A 13,748-nucleotide genomic window follows, 5' to 3' on the forward strand; every position below is an offset into this window, starting at 1 on the left:
GTATCTGAGGAGTCGCGCGAATGGTGCTGAACATTGTGCAATCATCAGCGAACATCCCCACTTCTAACCTTATGGTGGAAGGAAAGTCATTGCTGAAGTAGCTGAAGATGGTTGGGCCGAGGGTACTACCCTGAGCAGTATCACTGCTTCCCAGTTATTCTGTTGTAACTGAACAATAAGATTAAGGATAAAAATAATTGTTTAAAAATGGCATGAGAGATATCCGCATACTGCTTATGTACAGGATTGTATGACTTCAGCGGACAATTTTATGTATAATATTACAAAGCACAACAGTGCAGGCAGAAAATTTACATGACAGAAATCCCCCTCCCATTCTTAAAGTAAAAAGCACCATTCCCTTTCCATAGGAAAGAATATTCAGGCTTTTTGTTCATTCACACCCAACGGTCTCCAATCAAGTAAATAGCTTAATTTGGTGGGAGAGAACCTTTTAGTTCAGGTGATTTGACAGCATTTTGTCTATATAACAATAGTTTGGTCATGGGTATTCTCCCTTTGTTCTCAACTCTTACACTTGGTTTGCTTTTCTGAAAGCATGTTTTTAAAGTAGGATACAGATATTGATGGAAGTGGAAGTAGTGAAACTACTTTGCAGTTGATAGTTACAAAAACTTGGGTATAAAAATATAAGTTCAGCAACCGTAAATCTCCCTTTTACCATCTAAATGTTTACAGAAAATATTATTTCAATGATTAAACAGCTTAATGTGTTGATAAATATAAGAAATTGCAGGAATAGGCCAGCTCCTTGAAATTGCTCTGCCATTCCATAAACTTGTGGCTGATTTTCTGCCTCAACTCCACTTTCCTGCCCACTCTCCGCATCCCTTGATTCCGTGAGACATCAAAAATCTGTCCATCTCAGCTTTAATTATATTCAATGATGGAACATCCACAACCCTCTGGGGTAGCGAATTCCAAAGATTCACAACCTTTTGAGTGAAGAAATTTCTTCTCATCTCAGCCCTACATGATTGACCCTATATCCTGAGGCTGTACCCTCAATGCTCTTGATTCTCCAGCCAGGGGAAACAACCTCTCTGTGTCTACCCTATCAAACCTCAATAGAATATTGTATGTTTCAAGAGGTCACCTCTGATTCTTCTAAACTCCACAGAACATAGACCCAATTTACTCAGCCCCTCATTATAAGGATCATTGCAGGAAATATGAGATCCCATAAGATACACCATGAAAAGCAATACTATAAGATAATCACAGAAATTTTAGAATATTATAATCCATTTTAAATCAAACCAGTTACTCTTCCAAAGTATGGCTCTTGAACAGATATTAATTGATTAATTGGATTCCTACTTCATTTTGTTCTTGCTGATAAAGGAGCAAATCATGATCAGATGCATTATGAAGTTATTAGGAGGATGTGTACTTAAAGTTGGGGACATTCATGAGATTTGGTGGGAAGCTACAAGCCATATGTGACAAAATTGCTGGACCAATTGAAAGATAGTTTAGGTAGGTTTGTTTTCTTTCCTGAATTGTTAAAGGGGTGTGTGTGTTTATTATCTTACTTTTGGGCGATACAGGACATCGATGAGGCAATTCTTTTTGCTGCAATGAGAAATGATAACAGAACTGGTTTTACAGTTAGACTGTGGATAGCTATACAGTTATAAGAACCAATTGATTTATGGTTTACAGATCTGATTGTTTGAGAGGACTTTACAACACAATTGCAATACCCATCGACAGAGAATGTTTAAATTATTTAGATTAGAACAAAACAAAGATTTGAATTCAAAATATCCTATTATAGTTCAAATACTGTATTACCTTTTGCCAGTATCCAAGCTGAATTCTTCCTCTGTTTCCACATTGATGTAAATTGATGATAGTGGTAGCTGCGCCAAGACTCGACCTTTCTCTTCTTTGTCAGTGTATCCCTTCAACAGTACTGTCAGCATTTCATCATCATAAAAACCAACGTCCAAAAAGCTGAACTGACTAAAAGGTCCAAAGTATCACCATAAGCCTCATTGGTATTGCATGCCTTTATCTTTCGATATAGCTTTCAACACAGGTTTTCTTTGAAAAATATGCTTATTTGATCAATTTCTAATGCCCGGTGTTTTAAAGTAGAAACGCAAAAGATTGTGAAGCTACAGAACTCAATTTGCTGTATAATAGAAGAAATATTAAAAACCCATTAGGTAATATCCTATACCAGGGATAAAGACAAATGCTAACTAAGCAACAAATTGAATTCAATCTAAAGGCTAAATGAAAAGCAGAATGCTGTGGTGCTGGAAATCTGAAAATACTCAGCAGGTCAGGCAGCAGTGGGGAGGCGATGGCATAGTGGTATTGTCACTGGACTAGTAGTCTAGAGACCCAGGGTAATGCTCTGGGGAATTGAATTCAATAAAAATCTGAAATTGAAAGTCTAACGATGACTGCGAACCATTGTCGATTGTTGTAAAAACCCATCTGGTTCACTGATGCCCTTTAGGGAAGGAAATCTGCCGTCCTTAAAATGCAACTCCATTTAAATGCCCTCTGAAATGGCTGAGCAAGACACTCAGTTGTATCAAACCACTACAAAAAGGATTGAAACCGGACGGACCACCCAGCATTGACCGGAAGTGACAATGGAAAACTCAGCCCTGTCGACCCTGCAAAGTCCTCCTTTGGAGCTGGGAGCAGACTAGTCAAGCAACAATCTAACATGGAATATACTCATGAAAGCATATCTTACAGATAATATCCCAGACACCACCATCACCATCCCTGGGTATGTCCTGTCCCAACAGCAGCAGAGACCCAGCAGACGTGGTGGCAAAGTGGTATACAGTCAGGAGGGAGTTGCCTTGGGAGTCCTCAACATTGACACTGGACTCCATGAAGTCTCATGGCATCAGGTCAAAACATGGGCAAGGAAACCTCCTGCTGATTATCATGTACCGCCCTCCCTTAGCCTAGAATCAGTGCTCCTCCCTGTTGAACATCACTTGGAGGAAGCAGTGAGGGTGGCAAGGGCACAGAACGGACTCTGGGTTGGGGACTTCAATGTCCATCATCAAAAGTAGCTTGGTTGCACTACTACTGACCAAGCCGGCCAAGTCCTAAAGGACATAGCTGCTAGGCTGAGTCTGCAGCAGGTGGTGAGGGAAACAAGAGGGAAAAACATACTTGACCTCATCATCACCAACCTGCCCGAGGCAGATGCATCTGTCCATGACAGATCAGTAGGAATGACCACCGCATAGTCGTTGTGGAGATGAAGTCCAGCCTTCGCATTGAGGATACCCTCCATCGTGTTGTGTGGCACTACCACCGTACTAAACGGGATAGATTTCGAACAGATCTAGCAACTCAAGACTGGGCATCCATGGGGTGCTGTGGGTCATCAGCAGCAGAAGAATTGTACTCAACCACAATCTGTAACCTCATGGCCTGGCATATCCCCCACTCTACCATTACTATCAAGCCAGGGAATCAACCCTGGTTCAATGAAGAGTGCAGGAGGGCATGCCAGGAGTAGCACCAGGCATACCTAAAAATGAGGTGTCAACCTGGTGAAGCTATAAAACAGGACTACTTGCGTGCCAAACAGCACAAGCAGCAAGTGATAAAGAGCTAAGCGATCCCACAACCAACAGATCAGATCTAAGCTCTGCAGTCCTGCCACATCCAGTCGTGAATGATGGTGGACAATTAAACACTGGAGGAGGAGGCTCCACAAATATCCCCATCCTCATTGATAGGGTAGCCCAGCATGTCAGTGCAAAAAATAAGGCTGAAGCATTTACCACAATCTTCAGCCAGAAGTGCTGAATGGATGATCCATCTTGGCCTCCTCCGGAGGTCCCCAGCATCACAGATGCCAGTCTTCAGCCAATTTGATTCACTCCTCGTGATATCAAGAAACGGCTGAAGGCACTAGATACTGCAAAGGCTATGGGCCCTGACAATATTCCAGCAATAATACTGAAGGCTTGTGCTCCAGAACTTGCGACCCTAACCAAGCTGTTCCAGTACAGCTACAATACTGGCATCTTCCCGGCTATGTGGAAAATTGCCCTGGTATGTCTTGTACACCATCTGCAAGGGACAATTCAGGAGTCTGATGAAATACTCCTCACTTGCCTGGATGAGTGCAGCTCCCACAACACTCAAATAACTTGGCACTGTCCAGGACAAAGAAGCCTGCTTGAGTGGCACCACATCCACAAACATTTGCTCCCTCTACCACCAATGTACAGTAGCAGCAGCATGCACCATCTACAAGAAGCACTGCAGAAATTCACAAGGCTCCTTAGACAGCACCTTTCAAGCTCAAGACCACTACCATCTAGAAGGACAAAGGCAGCAGACAGATGGGAACAACACCACCTGGAAGTTCCCCTCCAAGTCACTCACCATTCTGACTTGGAAATATATCGCCGTTCCTTCACTGTTGCTGGGTCAAAATCCTGGAACTCCCTTTCGACACCACATGGACTGCAGCGGTTCAAGAAGGTCGCTCACCACCACCTTCTCAAGGGCAACTAGGGATGGGCAATAAATGCTGGCCTAGCCAGCGAAGTCCACACCCCATGAATGAATGCAACAAAAAGTGTGGAGTTCAACAATTTCAGACCATAATCTCTGCCTCATTTTGCTTCCGTTTCTTTGCTTGTTTTGGTTTTTCTCATCTTTGCTTTCAGTCAGCAGTACACGTACTCTAGATACATCTTTAGGTTTTTTTTTCTTGCCCCATCACCATTCCCCTTGGCTCTGGAAGACTAACTCTTCTGTCATTCAATCTCTCCTGTTTTTCACCCTATCTCAGGCCTTCCTTCCCCACCTACCCCTTGCTCCAAACCTACATTTTTAACTTTTCCCTGTTCTGATACAGATCTCTACAGATATATACATGTCAGGCAGTATCTGTAGAGAGAGTATTTCCAACATTTTCTGTTATGTCCAACAGAATACTGGTGTTAACATGTTGCCAAGTAAGGTGTCATCTGACAAGACTTGAGTCATGCAAAATCCTAAACTTTTAATTTCATTTAATAGCCATTTTTTAATATGGCTATAGATTGTTTTAAAGTGAATTTTGTGTTGGTATTTAATGTAAAAGGTAGACCCATAACAACACAGCAGATGGTTATGAGGTCAGATAATGTGTCTGCCACTGTGTTAAAAAAAGAACTTGCATAAGACCTTTCACATCCTCTGGATGCCCCAAAGCCCCAGAACCAATTAAATACTTTAGTATACAAGTGTAGTCACTGTTGTAGTGTAGGCAATGTGACAGTCAGTTTTCAGACAGTAAATTCCCTCAAGCAGCAATGAGACAGATAACCAGTTAATTTTTTTTTAAATGATGTTGTTTGACAGAAATTTTGGCCAGGTAACCAGCAGACCTCCCTTGACTTTTCCCAAATTGAGCCACAAAATCTTTTACATTCACCTGAGCAGGTAGGAGTAGCCGCCATAATTTAACATCTCCTCTGAAAGGTATAGTAGAAGGGTGTTCGGGACAGCAAGGGTTAATGTGGGACTGGGGAAACAGTACCACCCACGGTATGATGTAAAGAATCACATGAAGTTAGACTGTGTATAGTACAGTCTGGAAGGAACCAGCATGGAGACAGCATCCATGCAGCACTGTACCTTGGAGATGTATATAGTTATGGGTTACCAATAAACAGTTAATGTTCAAACATACAAGCCTCCAGACCTCTTAGTGAGACACCAAACAACTTTACAACAAAAGACAGCATCAGGAACAGTGCAGGAGTATTGTAATGAAATGTCAGCCTAGCTTATATCCTCAAGTGTCTGGAATGCGGCTTGAACCCACACTGTTCTGATCCAGAGACAAAAGTGCTGCCACTGAGTCAAGTCTGACAGTGCTAAAAGAAGCATTGGCAGCATGTGTCTGTGTTGACATAATGGCCTGTAACTTCCGTGCTCCCCAGTGTTGGATTTGGGGGAGTACCCGAAAGATGCGCTGGGGAAATCCCTCTGGGGATTTCCCAGGTAAGGGTTTGCATGGCAATTGCCCAGAAGTGTAAACTTCCTCTAGACAATTGCGCTGCACTGGGAACCATCTGAAAGCGTGGTTTAAATTGCAAACTTTGGATGGTTGTGCCGGGGTTATACCAATGGTTCCCAGAAAAAGTTAAAAGAATTAAAACCTCTTCTAACTTCTGAGTAACTATTGTAAAGACCCAGGCCGACTCCATAGGACTCCCCCCACACCTCTGGTGCCCCTACTGATCACCCTGATACCTCTACCCTCGATACCCCCCCACCCTCCTGATCTCCAACACCCCCCCCCAACATCCAACACCCCCACCCCCCACCTCCCCCGCCCCCTCCCAGACACCCTCCACCTCCCTACCCCCCCCACCTCCGACACCCTCCACCCCCTGAACTCCGACACCCCCAATCCCCCCTAGAACTCTGACAGCTCCCACATGAACACCCAGAACCACGCCCCACCCCCCACCCCCCAAACCCTATCCACTTACCTACCCCCTGGTCTGTCAATTTCCCTGGCCCTTTAAACTTACCTGCTTTACGACAGCTAGTGCTGTTAAAAAAATGGGGCCATGGCTTCCTTGAACATGCTAGAGATAGACTTTGCTGGGGCCTGCAAGGAGTATTTCGATGCAGGCCTCAATCAGCTCTGGCGAACGGAAGTGTCAACATAATTTTCAAGACCAGGTAAGTAGGTATTTATTTCTTGTAATTCCTGCGGGCCAGCGCTTTCTGACAGTAGTCGGAGATTACAACCCACTGAAATAAGCTTCAGAAATTTTGGAAATTACCTAGGACAAGGACAAATCACAGCCTAAACCAAGAGGGTTAGCAAATTTTCATTGACTTGGATAGTCAAACATACTAAAAGCAGAATTGGAGAAAAGCTTAAAGAGAAATAAATATATCAATAATAAACTAAAAAATAATTAGGTAAAAGGTGAAAAGCAAAGATGAAGAGAAAAACAGAAAAAAAAACTAAAGGACGACGTACAAGAATAAATAGAAAAATAGCCTGGGCTGAGATCAAACAAAAGAAAATATTTGAAGACAGATTTAAAATTTATGGGAAGAGCAATTATGATCTGCACAAGCTGGTTTTAGATGGATTAAAAGTAAACTTATTCAAAGGCAATTAAAAACTAATTAAAAAATCTGGGCTGATGATAGTTATTTTCACTAGCTTGTCATTCCCTGTATGACTGCATGTTGTTATGGATTTAGTATCAAACCTATATAGCAACACAAGATCATCTTAAAACAATAACAATTACACCTGATAATTCAGACAGGCAGATTATATTTATTCAGATTTGATTTCAATTTAAAGGATGGTTAGAACTTTATGAAAAAAACATGACTAAGATTTGAAAATATCTTTAAATGCTAGTTTGGTTTTGTATTATAAAGTAGACTTTTTTACTCCTGTAAATTCTAAAACCACACACTTATAAAATATGTAAACAGGCACAATGTAACAGAAAAGGTACTATTTGTACTGGATGAGAACTTTAAATTCCAGTATCATATTGAAACCACCATATTAAGACTTGTGCATGACTGCATACTTTGGTTAGATTTGAAATGTCCATCAATAAAAAGCTGCCAGCAGTTCCTTTGTGTTGATGCTGAGGAAGGCGGTAGCATAGTGGTATTGTCACTGGACTGGTAATCCAAAGACCGGGGTTCAAATCCCACCATGGCAGATAGTGGAATTTGAATTAAATAAAAATCTGGAATTAAATGTCTACTGAAACTTGTTGATTGGTTCGCTAATGATTCACTGGGAGGAAATCTCACCTGGTCTGGCCTACATGTGCTCTCTGAACAAGAGCAAATAGGGATGGGCAATAAATGCTGGCCGAGCCAGTGACGTCCACGTCCCATGAATGTATTTAAAGTGCAAGATTAAGCGCAAGATTACAATGGCCTTAGAAATTCAGTTCCATCATATTGTGATACACCTAACTGATTTTCAAAGAAGTGTTATGCTTATCCAGGTTCTCTAAAGTTGAAATGAATAGATTAAAATCATGTGTTCATATTGGTTCATTTGATAGAGACATTAACATTTTATGAGATTTGATTTTATGCACAACAAAACAATGCAAAAAACAAAGATGCCTTTTTTGAAGGGAAATTAACAAACTTTTATGTACAATTGCAACAACACTGTATTTGCATTCATATCTAAGTGCCCATTCAGTTCACTTGTGGGAAGACGATGAATTTTTCTTCAATAAACTAAGTTAATTATTTGACGTTTGCCATGTACTTCCCAACAAATAGTGGTATCGAAAGATATGCAGTTTTTACTTTGGTTTAACATCAGAGTAAATAAAACTACACCATTTTTGCAATTAAATTGCCAGGCTACCTGCATTTTTTTAAAACTGAGAAACCTAAATGTATTATATGCAAGTCATTATGAGTTGATAAAACAAACTAAAAATATTTCATGGTATTTTCTCAATGCACTTGCATTGTGCTGTGTTTATGGACTGAGTTCTTTAATGTATTTAATAGGTACAGAACACACAATGCTAAAAGCAACACTGGTGCAACACTGAATAACTTGTAGGTACTTTGGTCAGATAAGTAAACTGCTTATATGGCCACATGCAGCATATAAATATTTGACCTCCTTTCAACAATGCATTATTCTTACTTCAAACAACATGGCCAGGATTTTCTGGTCGTTGGGTGGGCTCGGCGGGCAGGCCTTGGGAGCGGTCGGGAAGCTATAGGAGAGTATAGTTGTGACCGTATTTGGACTGGCTACAGGTGTATTTCACTGCTAATAATACCCTCGATGTTCCCGATAATGTAGCTGTCAGTCAGGCAGTGGGGAAAAGGAAAAGGGTAGCCTTTTTGAGGGAAGCATACCCAGGAGTGTATGAAACATTCAAGAATTTGCTCACCCAGTAAAGCCAAAAGACATGCTGCTGTTGGACATTTTGTATAAGCTTGAACACCACTGCAGTCCCAAGCTATTGGAGATTGCAGAAAGTTATCAGTTTGAAACAAGGAATTAGTTGCCCAGTGAGGACATTGGAGACTTAATCAAGGCTTTGAAAAAGCTGCCCATCCGTTGTAAATTTGGAGAATTTCAAGAGAGAAACAACATTGTCCATGAACATGACGGAATGTGACTCGAGAGAAGTCAGAGTTAACAATTGCCAGTCATCTGCTGAAGTAAATAAGCTGCAGCTGAATAAGCAGAAGGCCCTGATAATAGCAGTTAGTAGTAGCAGAGGTACGACAAAGTTCTATGCTTAGGCCAAAATTGAGCACAGAATTATCCATTTGTGAAGGCAGAATGCCACAGCTGCAAGAAGGGGCATCCTACCCAAGGTACATCAAAAGAATGTAAACAGAGAAAAAGCTTAATGCAAGAAACATCAGTTTTCTCTTTTGCATAAGGTGTCGAACAGCACCAGGTTGATGAGGGGTCGGTTAAGACCCATAAAATCTGAAATCAAGGGTGATTAGTGAAAATTCACAGGGCACATAGTCCAGGTAGCGTTGGATGGAGCTACAGTGAACATGGAGGTTGACATGGATGCAGTCAGCTTGATTCCTGAGTTACTATACTGTGAAAAGTTGGGTCAACTTCAAATGGAGAAATCATGCATAGAATTACAAAGTTATGGAGAAAAGAATATTTCCATGATGGGAAGTGTGTCCATTCCAGTAACATATAAGGAGCAATATGCAAAATTGTCCATCATTGTGGTGAAAGATGAAAAACCAGCTTTGTTCGGTTAACAGGACTTAAGTTAAATTGGAACGAGCCTTTTAATGTAGAAGTGAAATTTACAACACAAGATGATGTGGTCGTCTAGTACCCACAGGTGTTGAGTGAAAAGAGAAAACTGATTCAAGGGTATAAGGCCAACATACGGGTCCAGAGGAACCCAAGACCAGTTTACAGCAGGGCTTGTCCAGTGCCATATGCTCGAAAAGAAAAAGTAGAGCAAGAAAGGAAAAGACTTGAGACTGAGAACATGGGGCAGGATTTTCTGGCAGTGAGCCAGCCAAAAGTCAATTTACTTTGGTGGGACCTAAATATCCCGCTGGCGGCCAGGGCTGGAAAATTCTGCCCATTATCTCTGAAGTAGAACAGAGTAATTGGGCTACTCCCATACTGATAGTACCAAAGTCAGGTGGTATGTAAGGATATAGGAAGGTCATAAAGGTAACTGTAAATCAGGTACTGGAATGTGCCAAACTTGGAGTATCTGTTTACAATGTTGTCAGGAGGCCAGATGTTTTCAAAATTAGATCTCACAAATACCTAACTGCAACATAAGTTAGATGATGAGTCTAAGTCACATTTGACTATTAATACACACATGGGTCTATTTCAGTTCCATAGGGTGCCACTGGGTGTTTCTTCAGCCCCTGGAATTTTTCAAGGGATAATGAACCAAATTTAGCAGGGAATTCAGGGAGTAGTTTGGATGACATACTTATTGCAGCTCCAAACAGGCACACCCATGATGATAGGCTGAATAAGGTGCTCTAACATTTGGAGTTTAGGTGAAGGTACACAAATGTGAAATGTTTCAAAACTCTGTAGAGTATTTGAATCATAGGGTAGACAAAGATGGGCTACATCCTTCCAAGAGTAAGGTTCAATCAATAAATGTGCCACAGCCTCAGAATATCTCTGAGCTCGGATCTCTTTTGGGCTTAGTGAATTATTACAGTCAACTCATACCAAATTTGGAAACCTTATTGCACCTATTGAATGAACTCTTGAGGAAGGGTGCTCTGTGGAATTGGAAAAGGGAGTGTGACAAGGCATTCCAGCTGTGTACAAGTAAATTGGTAGATGTTACATGCTTAGCCATCACGATGTGTCTAAAAAGATTATGCTAGCATGTGATGCCTCTCCATATGGAGTAGGTGCTGTGATCTCTCATGTGTTGTATAATGGTGGGGAGAGACCGATTGCATTTGTCTCCCGCACCTTCAGTGCCAGTGAGTGGAATTATGCTCAGATACAACTTGAATCCTTGTCTTTAATTTTTGGACTAAGATGATTTCATAAGTACTAGTATGGTCAGAGTTCCATGATCAAAACTGATCATAAGCCACTGATGGCTATTTTGAATCCAAAGTCTCCAGTGCCCGCTTTAACTCAAGCTTGAATGCAGAGACGGGCTTTGATTTTAAACAAAAACAGAAAATGCTGGAAAAACTCAGTGGGTCTAACAGAACTCTTCAGAAGAAGAGTCATATGGACTCGAAACGTTTACTCTGTTTTTCTCTCCACAGATGGTGTTAGACCTGCTGGGTTTTTCCAGCATTTTCTGTTTTTGTTTCAGACTTCCAGCATCCGCAGCATTTTGCTTTTATCTAGGGCTTTGATTTTGTCTGTTTATCAGTACAACGTTAAATACAGATGATTGAAAGATCATTGTAATCCCGCTGTGATGCCTAGATCACCATACCCCTCCAAGGTACAGCCCAACAGGAAAGATTTTTTTTCCATACATAGATGAGATGCCAGTCACAGCAGATGGCATTGGTAGAACAGCTCGGAGGGACCCTGTATTGGCAAGGGCATACAACTATATCACAAATAGGTGGCCAACATAGAAACACATATAAAATGGCCTGATTTCTAAACCCAGTAAGAATGAGTTGTCCATTGATAAAGTTTCTGAGATGTGGGGAGCCAGAGTTGTAATTCCTGAAAAGTACAGATGGAGTTACTATGTGGTCTTCATGATCAACACTTAGGGATGAGCTTGACAAAGAGGCTAGCGAGAAGCTATCTTTGGTGGCCAGGGTTAGATAAAGGCATAGAAGACACAGTGAAACAGCGTGGAGCACGTGATGCAGTATAAAAGAAGGTGCCATTGGTTCCTTTGCAACCATGAAAATGGCCAACTCGAGTGTAGCAGAGGCTGCACATAGATTTTGCAGAATTTGAAGGGCAACAGCTATTCATTGCGATAGATAGCCATTTGAAGTGGGTTGAGAGGTTCCCAATGAATCGAACGACAGCTAGCAAAACTCTAGGTATTTCGCATATTTTATTTGCAGCTTATGGGTTCCCAGAGGAAATTGTGTCTTTGACAGTGGGTCTGTTTTGATCAGAAGTATTTGTAAAATTCATGAAAATGAATGGGGTAAAACACATTAGAGTTCCACCATATCATCCTGCTTCAAGTGAAGCAGCAGAGCACACAATACAAATTGTTAAGCATGCTATTATAAGGCAAATGTTAGATACAAATTAGAAGAAACATCAAGTCTCGTTAAGTTGAGGTCGAATTTTTTGATCATTTACCATAATACACCTCACATTACCAACGGCACAACACCAGCTGATTGTTTCTTAGAACACAGCCTAGAATGAGGTTTTCATTGCTGAAGCCACACTTAGTACAGTCAGTAGAAGAAAAACAATCTAGGCAGAAACAGAGTTATGATAGGTATAATGTGAGAGAAAGAAAACTGAAGTTGAATCAGAAGGTTAAGGTGAAAGAACAACATAAATGGTTGAAGTAGCTATCAGTGAAATTATGGGGTCCTCTAACATATTTGGTCATGATGTAGTGGAAAGGTTAAGCTTGTACACATGGATAATGTTTTACCTTCAGAGGTTCACAATGAAAAAGGAAGTTGGTCGGAATCAAATGAATCTAACGAATTGGATAATTGAGTTACGAGTAGAGTACCAATGGTTACTCCAACACAACTGGTGCCTGAAGCCAGTTCAAATCCAAGTCAGTTAGACAGAAATAACTGATGAAGTGAAATTTGCATTGTACGGTCAAGAGCAAAATCAGTCTTTGTTGAAGAAAACTTCTCAGATTCATGCCAAGGGTCAAGGTCCTTCCAAAGTTCTGAAACTTTGAGTCAAGAAAGGGGGTATCCTCTTAGGAATAGGAAACCAGTGGTTAGGTTAGGTTTGTAAATAAATGAAAAACAAGAGGCGTTTATAAGTTGTATGGAATTTGAAGATTGTGTACTTTTTCTTTGAATGTGACAGCACCCTCTTGTGGCCATTTTGGATGTATGTACATTTTGTCAACCTAGAATAAACTAGTTTGTCGGAAACTTTGAACTTCATGGCAGAATCTCACCCTTGTTGGGCGGGCAGGAAGCCGACCGCGATTGAGGCTGGAAGGTGATTTCACGCTGGTGGGCCTTTAAGACCCACCCAGCTTGAAACGTGAGCGGCAACGCTGCTTGTGTGGGTGGAGGGCGAGCAGGGCGAGTGCGACATTCACGCATGCGTGCAAGTGTACACTTCATAATCTCCGAGGCACAGAGCTGCCTCAGGGAGATGAAGCATTTTCAAAATAAATAAATAAATAAATGTGATAAAACATGTCCCTGCTCATGTGACTCTGTCACATGAGCAGGGACATGGCAATAAGTTTTCAATTTTTATTTTATTTTTATTTGCTTTAGGAAACCTCATCCCACCTGTGGAAGAGGTTTCCTAAAAAGTGCAGAGGCCACGGCCTTTTCGCCTGCCCACCAACTGTAAGGTTGGATGGGCAGCAAAATATTCCATTCAACTGATCCTTTAATGGCCTCAACAGGCCCTTTAACTGCCGGCGGGCATGCAGCCGACTCTGGTGTGCACCCGCCGAACGAAACATTGCGCGACTGCGCATTGACGTCGGGATGCTCACCCGATGTCAATGTGTGTGCCTGCTCGCCGAGCTAAAAATTTTGCTCCATGTGTTGCATGCAGTCTCTTT

General features: G+C 41.5%; 1 protein-coding gene across 1 annotated transcript in view; it reads right to left on the reverse strand.

The window, feature by feature from the left end:
• Positions 1-13,748, reverse strand: part of anapc4 (anaphase promoting complex subunit 4) — a 136,136-nt gene that overhangs the window by 11,683 nt on the left and 110,705 nt on the right. The window contains exon 27 of the mRNA XM_078545873.1: positions 1,819-1,989. Coding sequence (XP_078401999.1) covers positions 1,819-1,989 — 171 coding nt within the window. The remainder of the gene's footprint in view (positions 1-1,818; positions 1,990-13,748) is intronic.

This window comes from Cetorhinus maximus, chromosome 1, assembly GCF_964194155.1.
Source record: "Cetorhinus maximus chromosome 1, sCetMax3.hap1.1, whole genome shotgun sequence".
Taxonomy (NCBI): Eukaryota; Metazoa; Chordata; class Chondrichthyes; order Lamniformes; family Cetorhinidae; genus Cetorhinus; species Cetorhinus maximus.